The sequence below is a fragment of the Laccaria bicolor genome, genomic scaffold (genome assembly GCF_000143565.1).
Source record: "Laccaria bicolor S238N-H82 LACBIscaffold_96 genomic scaffold, whole genome shotgun sequence".
Classification (NCBI taxonomy): Eukaryota; Fungi; Basidiomycota; class Agaricomycetes; order Agaricales; family Hydnangiaceae; genus Laccaria; species Laccaria bicolor.
In genome coordinates this window covers 37575-50616 of record NW_001889967.1, presented here as the reverse complement: position 1 = coordinate 50616, position 13042 = coordinate 37575, and the positions used below count along the sequence as shown (strand labels likewise).

Below are 13042 nucleotides of genomic sequence, written 5' to 3'. Positions count from 1 at the left end.
ATGACATTTGCATGAGCTTAGAGTCTGTGCCCTCTACTTCTGATACTTAGAAGTTAGTACTGACTTTGTATTGACTTGAATGAGTGGTGTTTGGCAAGCAAGGTGCAACCAAACAACTTGAACTGAACTCATGTGCAAGTTATACTAACTCACTGGCATTGGAACATTGTAAAATAGTGTAGAATATCCCTTGTATATAAATACTGCCTCTTTGAATGCAAGAGAGGCATCTCTTAACTTTACCCCACTTTATCTCTCATATTTGAGAACTGCTGTAAGCACAAGCAGTACTCTTGTAGGACCAGGTAAGGCTTCACGCTACCCAGTCTGAAGCTGTCCTAAGATTGTTATGCTTCACACTAACATCACATATAATTAAAGACTCGCTCTAATCATTCAGCAGTCTGGTACTCAATTTCCTTACTCAGTTTCAAAGTCTCTAAAATACTTCAAAGATACTTACAGAACCCTACAGTCCTGCTCGTGTCTTCTTTGGTAACCCAGATAGTTATTCATTTGTATTCAATTTCTACTGACAACTTGTATACTCATAGGAGTACACCAAAGATTACGAGCCATATCGTAACAAGATGAGCCAAGCACACTGCTCAATTAGAAGTTGTCCAAAATTTTGGTAGTGAATTATTGCCAAGAGTGTTAACATTTTGTGTAGCTTTTTCATTCTTTTCATTTGTGAATCAACTTCTTGTCCATGCCCATGCATCCCTCCCACCTGATGCACTTGAAGCCTTCAAAATGAATGGCAGAAAGCAGTGCAAACAATGTGATACTGTAATTTCCCAGTCCAATCCTGCAGCATAACACCATGGTAAGGTCCAGAAAATGTCACTTGAAGATGATCAGCCAAAGAGAATGCAGTGAAAGTATCAAAAGCATGGATTCAATGTTGCACATACTTATTGCTGCATGGCTCATCTGCTGAGTTGACAGGATGACTTCAAAAATCAGCCCTCAATGAGGATATATGTATACAAGAATACTGTATACATGGATATATAAATACAAGAATATGTGTACAAACACTGAGTTTATCTAACACTCATTTAGTATTTATACAGATACATGTGTACATGGATACATGAATACAAGGGTACATGAATACATGAACACATGAATACAAGGATACTTGATACATGTATATGTGTAATGTGTATATGTGAATACAAGGATACATGTATGCATGGATACAAGGATACATGAATACAAGCATATGTGTATATGTAGATACAAGTATACAAGTATATGTGTATACATGGATACATGAATACAAGGATACACATATACATGGATACCTGATATATGTGGATACACATTCATGGATACAAGAATACACATATATGTGGATACATAAATACAAGAATAGCTAAGATGCAAGAGGTGTCAGATCCGCTGATCCTGGCTGTCAATGATGTGATGGGGAGGGTAGGGGAGCACTTTGCATGGTATGTTTGGTAGACAGCAGGCCAGCGGCATTTGCTTCCAAACTCACCAACATAACGCGAACATGCCTCCACTAAAGACACATCCTTCTCGACATACATGGTGCATTGATAATGTCAATAGTGTACTCCCCCAATCTTTCTTCTCTGCACATAGCCCTTCACTTTCAAATTCTCATCAATTGTTTACAACTTACAATTGACTTACAACAAAGAATATCAGCCTCTCAAGAAAATCGGAGGCGCTTCCAAGGGCACCTGTCAAACTCTTTCCTCATGATGCAATGAATTTGTCAATTATGGCCAGGAGTTGCATATGTATCTTCCGCTCAAGAAAAAGCCAGATGTAATTCAAATCACTTGGTATGTAACCATCCTATCTCACACACACTACAACAGATGTCTTGTCAACTTCCTTTAACTTTGTGTAATAGTTCTAATTGTAATGACTGTAACACCCCATTCAAACCACTCTTTCCAAATGTTATTGAGCTACCTTCTGAATAAATTAGATGTTTGTATGAAAGCTGCTGAGACACTGACATGTACAAGACACTGACCATCATTGCCGCTGATGTGCCGACTTATGGAAATTGCCGCTTGTCACATTTGTGTAACAGCATAGATGGCTGTGATTGGTGGATCTGACACCTCTTGCTAAGATGCATGAATACAAGGATACATGTATACATAAATATAAGAATACATGTATACATAGTACAAGAATATCTGTATATATACATGTATCCATCATGGCACTTCTGGTGCAATATTGTAGATACTCAAAATGAAAGTAATACAGACATATGCTTGTATTTGTGTAGCCATGTATACACCTATCCTTTTATTCATGTATCCACATATACCCATATTCTTGTATCCATGTATCCATATATATGCATATTGTTGTACAGTCAAACCTCTCTTAACCCATACCCCTCAGTGGACAGCCTGAGCTATGGGTTATGGGCTAATAGAGGTATGGTTAAAAATAGATTCTAAAAATTGACGAGAAAAAATCGCACAAAATCATCAAAAAAATGTTGGAAATAGGTTGAAGTAGTTACAAGGCTGCCAGGAACACCTGCTGTGCTAGACTTACTCCCAATTCTTTTTACATAGATACTGTCTAATACCAACACCAAGCACAGCTTTAAAATTTCAGGCAAGTGGGATCAGCAGAAGTCATCAGAATTGATTTTGAGAACAAAATGTGTGTGCTTGGAAGACTATCACATTGACCAAAATCCCTCAGTGACATGGTTGTGACATACCTTTGGATATCTTGTTTTTTTGCCTCCTCATGTTGGCAATGATCTGAGGCTGCAACACATCTTCATTGTATCTGGTAGACTCAATGTAAGTTTTTTAGGCTGCACAATATGATGTTGAAGCTAGATCAAGGAAAAAGTCAAGAATCTGCATATCCTGACCAGATATAGTATCTCAATATTCTCACATGCAGCTCTTCTGATAGATTTCCATATCTGTGTGATTGGACATAGTGTCACAAGGCCTTTTCTAAGGGTGTCATGTGGGTTGGGAGGCATAGGGGGAATATTTTTGGGAGTAGAAGCTTCTTTTATTTAATTTTGAGCTACTTGACAAGCACATGCATATCTGTGCTTGGTAAACTAAATATTTAACAGCCAATTGAAGGGTCTGTCTGACAAAAAACCTATGGGTTTTGGCTGGGGAGGGGTATGGGGTATGGGGTATGGGAACTTGTTGGATGCAAAATGCTATGGGATAAGAGAGGTTATGGGTTCTCAGAGGTATGGGATAAGAGAGGTTCAACTGTATTCATGTATCCACTTTTTTCTTTGGGCGGATCATGGTCCATGTCACTAAGTCACACGTAAAAATTACATGCAATATTTCCAAGTTGTTTTAAGAATACATAACAAAGGATTTCATCCTAAGTTTATTCATTAAGTCATTGTTTGTTTGCCTCAAGGTCTCGCATTAAGGTCAAAAATATGTAGATTATCACCAAGATATGCGTATAACATACAAAAAAAGTTTCTAAGGTATTTATAATATATCTACAGTATAGGTAATTTATTGCTGACTGTCTTGGGCGGTGACTACCGGTTGATTGGTGGTGATTTTGACATCAACCTTCCTCAAAAGCATTGTTGATTTCAAAATCGAGCAGCTGCAAAAATCTGCGCCAAACTCCTTGATCCTAAACTGTGACCCCTTATGTGGGCCGGTAAACACGGTAACAACCTGGGATTTGCACTCTGGCCTTTCAGGTATTAAATATGGAAATGGCACTTCCAAAATTTTGAAACTGAGCTGGACCCTCACTGCATCTCCGACTACTCCCTTGAACTCACCGCACTTATATTCGTGCTTGCCCCTATGGAAATTAGGGTTGGTGTTGATGAGACGAAGGCTCAGCCTCATGTTGGTGAAGCAGTCATCTCTGAGCCAATATGGAGAAGTGGCTGCCATAACGGCCTCAGTATCTATTGACTTTGAATTAAATACATACTTACCATCATCGCCACGGTGGGGGGTTCGTGAGCTTGGGTTCCAAGCTGGGGTTGTAGGGATATCTTCTGAGTTAGGAAGCAGAGTAGATGGCCCTGCAATGGCCGGAGTCTGCACAAGGAAAGCAGCAGGATAAGGGACTGATGGTTGCGGATCTGGCAAGGGGTAATCAGGGAACAAGAAGCCTGCCAGAGTACTGGGCGGAGGTGCTGGCTCGAGTGGGTAAGTAAAATCGGTGAGAAGCTCTCAAGGCCTGGGTGGCTGAAGCCTTTCGTTGGCGCTGGAAGCTGATTAGCAACAATTTCAAAAAATAAGATAAAGCACTTGCATGATTTTTAGAGAACTAATGTCAAAAACTTGTGGGCATTGGCCTCGAGCTTGACCAAGACCCTTTTTTCACCAACCGTGCTTTTGATTCTGCCTCAGTAACCTCTAAAATCCCCCTTGGTGACCATTACTTGTTTTCCTACAAGATGACTGTTAGAGTCCCCCTTCATGACATGCTTTTGCGCATCTGAGAAGGGAGCTTTCAATTCTGAGGACTCTGTTCCAAAGACAAAGGGGGAGGTGAAGAACTGGACAATTCCTGGAGATACCTCTATCTAAAGGATGACAGAATGTTAGAAGAAGTATAATATAACAAAAAGCAAGACATTTACCTCTGTACCAGTCCTGTCATTGAAGATGCACACATAGTCCTCGTCTTGATTCACTACCCAACCCGTAACACCTTCGTGGTCTCCCAAAAGAATGCAGACTTTGTCTCCTACTTTGAGATCTTTTCGAAGGGACGAAAAGGGTACAGTGATTGTTACATCCTCCATCGTTAAAGAAACAACAGCTTCATTTTCCATTATATCCTCAATCATTCCAAAAAGCCCCCTCGAATCTCTGTGAGTGATTTTCACCCCGTCGCCTATTCGAAGGATCCCGGCTGACATTCTCGCCATTGTGTGCTGTCAGATGCTGAGTGAAATGTCTGCCACTCAGCCATCAAGGATTGCTATAAGTCAAGCAACTCATACAATATATAGCTCAATTTGAGTGCACCCATATACATTGGTGGTGTTTTGCTCTGCAAAATTGCATACCATACAATGTCATTTTTCTCACTTATCTGCATAGCAAAAATGAGATTGAAATGCATTCACCAGAGAAACAAGTCAAAATGACCTGGTAACAAACTCTTGAATTTGATGTTTGGCAACATGGTCTTTTTAACTTCAGTTAAAAATATAATGAGTAAAAATAACTAGGTAAAATTTGGTGTTTGAGAAAAAGGTGAATTTTACCTGTTAAACAAGGCAAAAAAGAACCTGTCTTGGATAACCTGTTTAGTACCTGTCAACCTGGTGATTAGTCAAAAAACCCTGGTGACCTAGGAAATCTAATCTATTCTAGGGTGCACAGTGTTCTGATCTTCATATATACTTCTACATCTCTGATATCTGCAGATCCTCAGATCCTAGTATCTCTAAAGTTATGGGTCCACAGATTCCTATTTTTGGATCTCAAGATCTACATCCATAGATCCTTTGATCTTCAGATGTCTACATTCACACATACTCAGATCCCAGTATCTCTACATCCATGGATTCACAGATCTCTGGATCTTTGGATCTCTAGACCCAGGATCTTTGGATCTCTACATCCTTGGATTCTTGGATCAGGCAATCAACCATTTTACATCCACAAATCCACAGATCCTAATATCTGCAGATCCTCAAATCTAGGGATTGTCACAGGTGACTTGGGATATTCCTAGCATTACCTGTACCCATACCCACAAAAACCCACACACACACCCCAAATGATCATCAAAGTGTCATTTACTCATCAACTTTGATGATCAATCTCCACTCACCTCACAAGCAACCATCTACTCATCAACCTTTCTGACAATTCCCATAAGTGGCCTTTCAGATCCTCAAATTCCAGTACCTCTACATCCATTGAATCTATAGTTACACTCAGCATGAACATCATTAGCAAGTCTATAAAACCTACCTCTTTTCTGTTTCCTCAAAAGCGCTTGAATCTGCCAAAGACAAGTACCCAAATTGAGAATTTAAAAGATTAGGACCAAATTGATTTCCTTACTGCCTTTTCCTTCTGTCAGATGTAATGATGGCCCAAGTCAGAAATGGTTAAACCAAAAGGATCAAACTTCCTAACAACACAAGAGAACTCTGCTGTGAGGGGTGATTTTTTTTCTCAAACTCACAGTTTTTGGAGAGATTCAATGAGCTCCAGAATGACAAGAAAAAATGGAACCCTCACCTTCAAATTCAAGTCATTGGTCCTCTCATTTCGTTCAAGTTCATTGTTTGCAGGGCCTTGAGGTTCATCAACAATCATTATATCATTGTCATTGTGTATCACAGTCAATGTGAGTGCAGGCATCATAGCATAGCACATGGAAAGACTGGGCCAGGAAATAGACTAGGGTGTTGGATAGCCTGTCAGAAGAGTCTGAGAGGGTCGAGGTCTAGCTGGTGTTCTCAAAGAAGGGGAGAAATGAGTGTCAATGTAAAAAAAAATCAGAGATCAGTGTACAAAGGCATATTGTCAGGATAAACACCCTCATCCACCTCTTGAGAGATGACAGAGCCCAATTCACCATAATGAGGTTTGTATTTATCTATTTTTCATAGATTTTTGACATCAAGCTATCAGACGTTTCTGGTAAATTTAAATTCAAGTTTGCTTTAGTGAGAAAAACCTTTTTCAGGGTAGGAGGAGATCCATTGGGGAGCAAACAACAGAGAGCTTTGCACATTGCATGATGAACCTCTATTCTTGGTGGCAAATTCAATGAATGCTATTCATTGGCTGCAGGGTCATGTCCATTGATACTCGCACTGCCCTTGCAAGGTTTCTATCAGCTCAATTGGCTTAAAATAGAGCTCAGCTCAGCAGCTCAAAGCTTATAAGCTGAGCCAAGCCGTTGAACCCACACACACACACCCAAAAGTACAGGTTTTGATGGGTACAGATATGGGCTTTTAGGAAACCTGAGGTACATAAAGTCATGTACTGTTGTGACTCCAAAATCACCTAGAATTGGCAGTAAACTTGATGGTTTAAACATGTATGCATTTGCTAACATCTTTGGTTTCCAGATGAGGGTCACCTTATTTATGCAGAACCCAGAGTCAAAAGGCCTTGCTGTGTTCCAACCAACACAATTCATGGTTATCATCACAGCAACATCTGCTCAGGTACATTAAACATGTAATGCTTGGATCATGAAGCTCAGTTCTGTGTTCCAACAGAACAGTTTGTGTGATTTATATGCCTATTTATGGTTGCTGAGGGTTAAATACATGAATCTGGAGGATCTGGAACACTTTGACCAATATGTCATGAAACTGTTGAGCAGCACTAACAAAAGGCTGATTGCGAAAGCAACACAAATTCCACAACTGAGTATTGTTGATTTTTCTAATATGTCTTCATTCTTAGGATGTCATCAAAGGTAATGAAATATAGGCCACCTTACACAAGTGATGGGAGAATGCTTTTGAGGCCACATAACAAGTACTGGCATGACATTGTTGTAACCTTGAATTCTGTCAAACACACAAATTACAATCACGTACTTGAGTACCTTGTGGTGAAACATTGAATGTATCATTTCTAACCATGAATGCTTAGCAATCCTAACATGATTTATCTTTGCTAGTCTGTTTCCAGATGCAGTTATTGGCTGGATCACTGCCACTTCTCACAGATATTTCTGTGGATGATGAATTCCTTGATTTTTTGCCTCTGGCGAGGGATCCTTCTTTGGACCCAGACCTGACTTCAGATGAGACACATGCAAGGTGATCATTCAGGTTTTATTTATCAATCAACTTTGCTGACAATACCAGTTTTGATGACTTGTCAATCTGCACTGACCTCAGCCACTCATCAGTGCTGAACAGTTTCCCTGTCAGCTTCCTCAGAGTGTCAAGGATATCTTCAGTCACCACCTGGAGATTTCTTACATCTCTAGCAAGTTCCAGGCAGTGTATGATATTCTTGAGAATATAATTGCAGTTGAGAAGAAAATGATTATCTTTGTGTAAGTCATTCATCTTTGGTCTCTATTTTTTGGAGTGACTAAAGATCTCTTACTCAGTCCCACTTTGCTCATACTTTGCATATGCTTGCAGCATGTTTTTAACATAGATATGGGCAATACTTTGATTACACCCTTGTTCATTGTTTCACCCTCTTGCTACAGAAGCTTGTTAACCCATCAATTTTAAACACCAGCATAATGAGCCAGGAAGAATGCTATGCCACCTTGAAGTGTTTAACTAACAGTATCCATTCCCTAGCCAGCTTTGCCATAAGCCAGGAAACCACCTAAGCCAAAAGGCAGAATAACTGAGAAGTTATATTCTCAGCCAGTGCATCCTATATATGATACAGTATGGTAACTGTATTAATTATCAGCATAATTACATTGGAAAGGCGAAGCAAAGTTCTTGGCCCAGATTTTAAATGATTTGCTAAATAATGCGTGCTAAATATATGAGAAGAAAAAATGTCCGTTTTGGGATAGATCATGTGACGTTAGCAAGGTATGGCTGTCTGCTACCTTATCATATAACTACAATTCTTCTTATCATTGGAGTTGGTATACCCATTTTAAAATTGCAACCCCCAAAAGGTCATTTTCCAGCAGGATAACAACCTGAAACACACCTCAAAGATGGCAACCCAATGGTTCCTCAACCACAAAATCCGGGTTCTCCCCTGGGTGCCATCATCACCAGACTAAAAAATTACAGAGCATGCCTGGGATGCATTAGATTGATGACTACATGCGCGCAATCCCCTCATAATGTCCATGAATTATGGGAGGCTTTCAAGGAGGAGTGGGAGAAATTGGACCTTTGGTACATCTGTAAGCTTTATAACTAGTGTTTGGGAGTCCAGTCTTGTGACTGGAAAAAGACCATAACCAGACCGGACCAAGACCACAAAAAACTGGACCTGCAGTCCGGTTTTTTGATTTTTGAGAACTAAAGACCGCAAGAAAACCGGTCTAAATGGACCGGTTAGGACCGGATTTTTGTAGCCCACTAAATACCCTTCAAAACGCACCCAAGCACGTATTAATTGGTTCAGAATTGACAAAGATATAAATAAAAATGTAAAATTTCGTTAAAAATAGTAGATGTACAAGACTTTTTTTATAGAAACACCAATTCTCAACGGGATTTGACGTTCTTGGGCTCTTCTTAAAGCTACGAAACACGTTAACAAATTTACCCATTCATAATTTTAAAATATCGGCCATAAAACCGGTTTTAAACCGGTTAAAACCGAAGAAGACCAAGACCAGTCTATAGACTGCAAAAAGACCGCAGACTGCGGTTTTATGTGGTCCGGTTCGGTCTTTTGACTTCTGGGAAAAATGTGGACCAGTTATGGTTACAGTTAAGGCCCAGGGCATCAAAAAACCGGACCAGACCGGACTTTTAAACCTATTTATAACTCAATTCCTGCTTGGATCTTAGCTCTTAAGGTAGCAAAAGAATTGTACACTCATTATTAATCTTCTAGATACATCCTGGGGCTCTTGTGTGTTTTAATTATGATGTTTTGTGCTTCTTTGCTTCCAGGGCCAATGTGACAACATGATACAACAATTTTCTGAGGTAATTTCTCATCCACATGTCCACTGATTTTTCCAAAACTCATGCTGCTAAACACCAATATCTGCATGTAATATATTATAAAGGATTTGCATGTGCGCATCATGTTTGCCATTTGCGAGAACCAAAATGGCAGAAATTGGACTGTGGTCCATTCTTTTCGCATGCCAGTATACACAGATACATGAATACAAGAGTATGCATATATGAACACATGGCTATGTGTATACAAGGATACCCAATACAAGGATATGCATATAGATGGATACCTGCATACAAGAATATGCATATATGTATAATGTGGGTACATGAATGCAAGGATACATATATATGTATACCTTGGATATGTGTATTCTTGTATTCATGTATTCATGAATCAAGGGGGCCCTGGGATGTCAACCCGTGACCCGAGGTAGGTGGGGGGGGAGACCTCTGGCAGGCCTTAAAAAAATTTAGTATATAAGCTTCGAAAATCTACACCCGGGGCCATGTAGCAATGCTGGATGCATCAGTGGCACCTCCAATGCAGTTGAATGGTTAATACCTTACAATGGAAGTCAGTGTGTAAGGGAAATGAAAAATCTGTCATCCCTCCCACTTTTCTTGCTCAGCTCAGTCTTGCATGCAACTTGCATGGCAAAAGTAAATGTGAAAAAAGCTGGATTTTTACACCTGAAAAGGGAGCAGCAATTCATTTTAAGGTTCACATGCTTATGGCCCACCAGCCAGAAATTTCTTCAGAGGAGCAGTGGGGAAAACATACCCTTTTTGGATGAAAACATACCTTATTTAGAAGGAGTGATGGGGAGGGACATCACAGACAGCTTACAAAAAAAAATCTACCCTGTGTTGTTTCTGAAATCCCTGGGCCCCCTTGTCATGAATATATGTATCCTTGTATCCATGTATATGTGTATTCTTGTATTCATGTATATGCATATTCTTGGATTCATGTATCCATGTATACATATAGATATATGTCTATTCTTGTATTCATGCATATGCATATTCTTGGATTCATGTATCCATGTATACATATAGATATATGTCTATTCTTGTATTCATGCATATGCATATTCTTGTATATATGTATCCATGTATACTCATATTCTTGTATTCTTGTACTGGATGACTTTCTGTAAGGTTTTTAATCCTACATATCATATTTTGGTGGTGCATCAGAGATCAAAGGTAACTTTAATTGATTAATCTATTCAAGTTGACATTCCACAAGCAAAATGATTATATTTATCATTCCGTTCCCAATACTTTGTGCTGCATGGTACTCTGCAGTTAATTACAATGTTTACAGTGCCTGATGTAGACAGGCTATCATTTACAATACAATAGAAGGTTGTTTTTATGGGAGGAGGGAGTTGGGCAGGATGTGTGGAAGAGGAGCAGCGAACAGCATCAATGATCAGCCAATGAGGAGAGAGGATGAGGCCCAGGGACTGTTTATTCTCATTTATTCCAGCAGGTTTAATCTATGAAGAGGGGTCTGACCCTATGAACAGATTAAGGTTTATTGAGACATAAAAACAGGCATGAATAATATTTTTCATCCCCATTTGGCCCCGCAACACAGCAACAGAGCCAAGATATCAAGAAATAATCTATTCCCTTGAATAAAAGCTTATGGAAAGTCATCCACTATTCATGTATCCATGTATACACATATTCTTGTGCATATATATCTACATAGAGGGCTGATTTTTTGTCAACTCAGCAGATCAGTTTTGAGATAGGACAGTAGGTATCAATATGAAAAGCTTAGAATAGCCTTTCCTAATGTGAACGACAACTTGTGCATGATGTCAAAAACTAATGCTGCAGCACTGGCAATATGTAAGATCATGTCAATCCTTCAACCTCATCCCCATAACCTAGACAGGGCCAAGGACACCATAACCTACATGTACTACAAACTTTTGTAGTCTCAAAAAGCAGACACTACAAACTTTTCTAATGAAAAAGCGCACACTACAAAGTTTTGTAGTCTAAAAAAGCGGACACTACACACTTTTTCAAATGAAAAAGCAGACACTACAAACTTTTCCAATAAAAAAGCAGACACTACAAACTTTTCTGATGACAAAAGCAGACACTACAAACTTTTGTAGTCTAAAAAAGTGCCTTTTCTAAAGGCTCTCATGCTCTCTTTTGCATATGATTCCTCAAACCAGACATGGAATAGAGTCCCTGCAATGTATCCGTATATTCCCCAGCCATTTCCCCATCAAATATGTGCCATGTATGGGATGGATGGGCTAGGTTGACTTTGGATAACCTTTTAGCCCTAACCCTAACTTTGTAGTCTAAGTCCAACTTTTGTAGTCTTTTGTAGTGTATCAGTAAAATTTGTAGTCTATGTCCGACTTTTGTAGTCTTATGTAGTCTATCAGTAAACTTTGTAGTTGAGTCTGACTTTTTTGTAGTCTATCAGTAAACTTGGTAGTCTATATCTGACCATTCCTTTTCTAGGGCATGCACCTTCCTTTTTTGGTCATTTTTCCCACAATACAATAGTTGTAGCCCTTTCTTTTAGCCTTCTAAATATACTGAAATCATATTGTTTGGTTTTGTTTTCATGGAAAAAAATGCAAAAAAAAAAAAAAAAACACGACACTTTTGGGATTCCTTTACCTCATATCTCCACAATGGGAGCACTTCAGAACATAATTTGAACAGATTCAGGAAGCTACAGTGTAGGGCTACAACTTTTGTTTTTGACCATTTTTGGTAATTGGTCATGTGACCATCATCCCAACATCCCATTACATGGACCCTGATAGGTAAAATCATTCTCTGCTTGGTTTTATTCACTTTTTGGTCAAACCAGGTGATATTTCCCTTTTGGGATGGAACCTGAAGTGGACCCTGAAGGCAGTGCCTGATGTTCTGTACACCATTTTTATATATATTCAATTTTTCCGCTATTTTTCTGGCTATTTTTGGATATATTACCATATTTGAAACTGGATCCTGGACCCTGACAATGTTACCCAACATGATGATCAGCAATGAGCCCTAATTTTTCCTGATTTTATTGCTATTTTACATTTGGAAATGCACCCTGGACCCTGAAAGGTCAGCTGCCGCTAAAAATGAAATATTCATAGAAAGCGCCAGGTACACATATGAAAAGTGCAAGGAAATCTCCTAGGAATAAGAATGAAATATCCATTGAAAGCGCCAGGCATCCAAATGAGAAGCACAATGAGATATCCTGGGTTTAGCAATGAAATATCCAATGAAAGCACCAGGTATATCTATGAAAAGTGCAATGAAATATCCTAGGAACAAGAATGAAATATCCATTGAAAGCACCAGGCATTCAGATGAAAAGCACAATGAAATATCCTGGGGCTAACAATGAAATATCCAATGAAAGCGCCAGGTATCCATATGAAAATTGCAATGAAATGT

General features: G+C 39.2%; 1 protein-coding gene across 1 annotated transcript; it reads left to right on the top strand.

Moving 5' to 3' along the window:
* Positions 1 to 5415: 5415 nt before the first annotated feature.
* LACBIDRAFT_241891 (uncharacterized protein) lies at positions 5416 to 10755 on the top strand (the record flags this gene model as incomplete). Its single annotated transcript, XM_001890432.1, has 2 exons — positions 5416 to 5697; positions 10438 to 10755. Coding segments are annotated over 2 exons (600 nt in total), but the record flags the coding sequence as incomplete, so codon positions are not given.
* Between the last annotated feature and the right edge of the window lie 2287 nt (positions 10756 to 13042).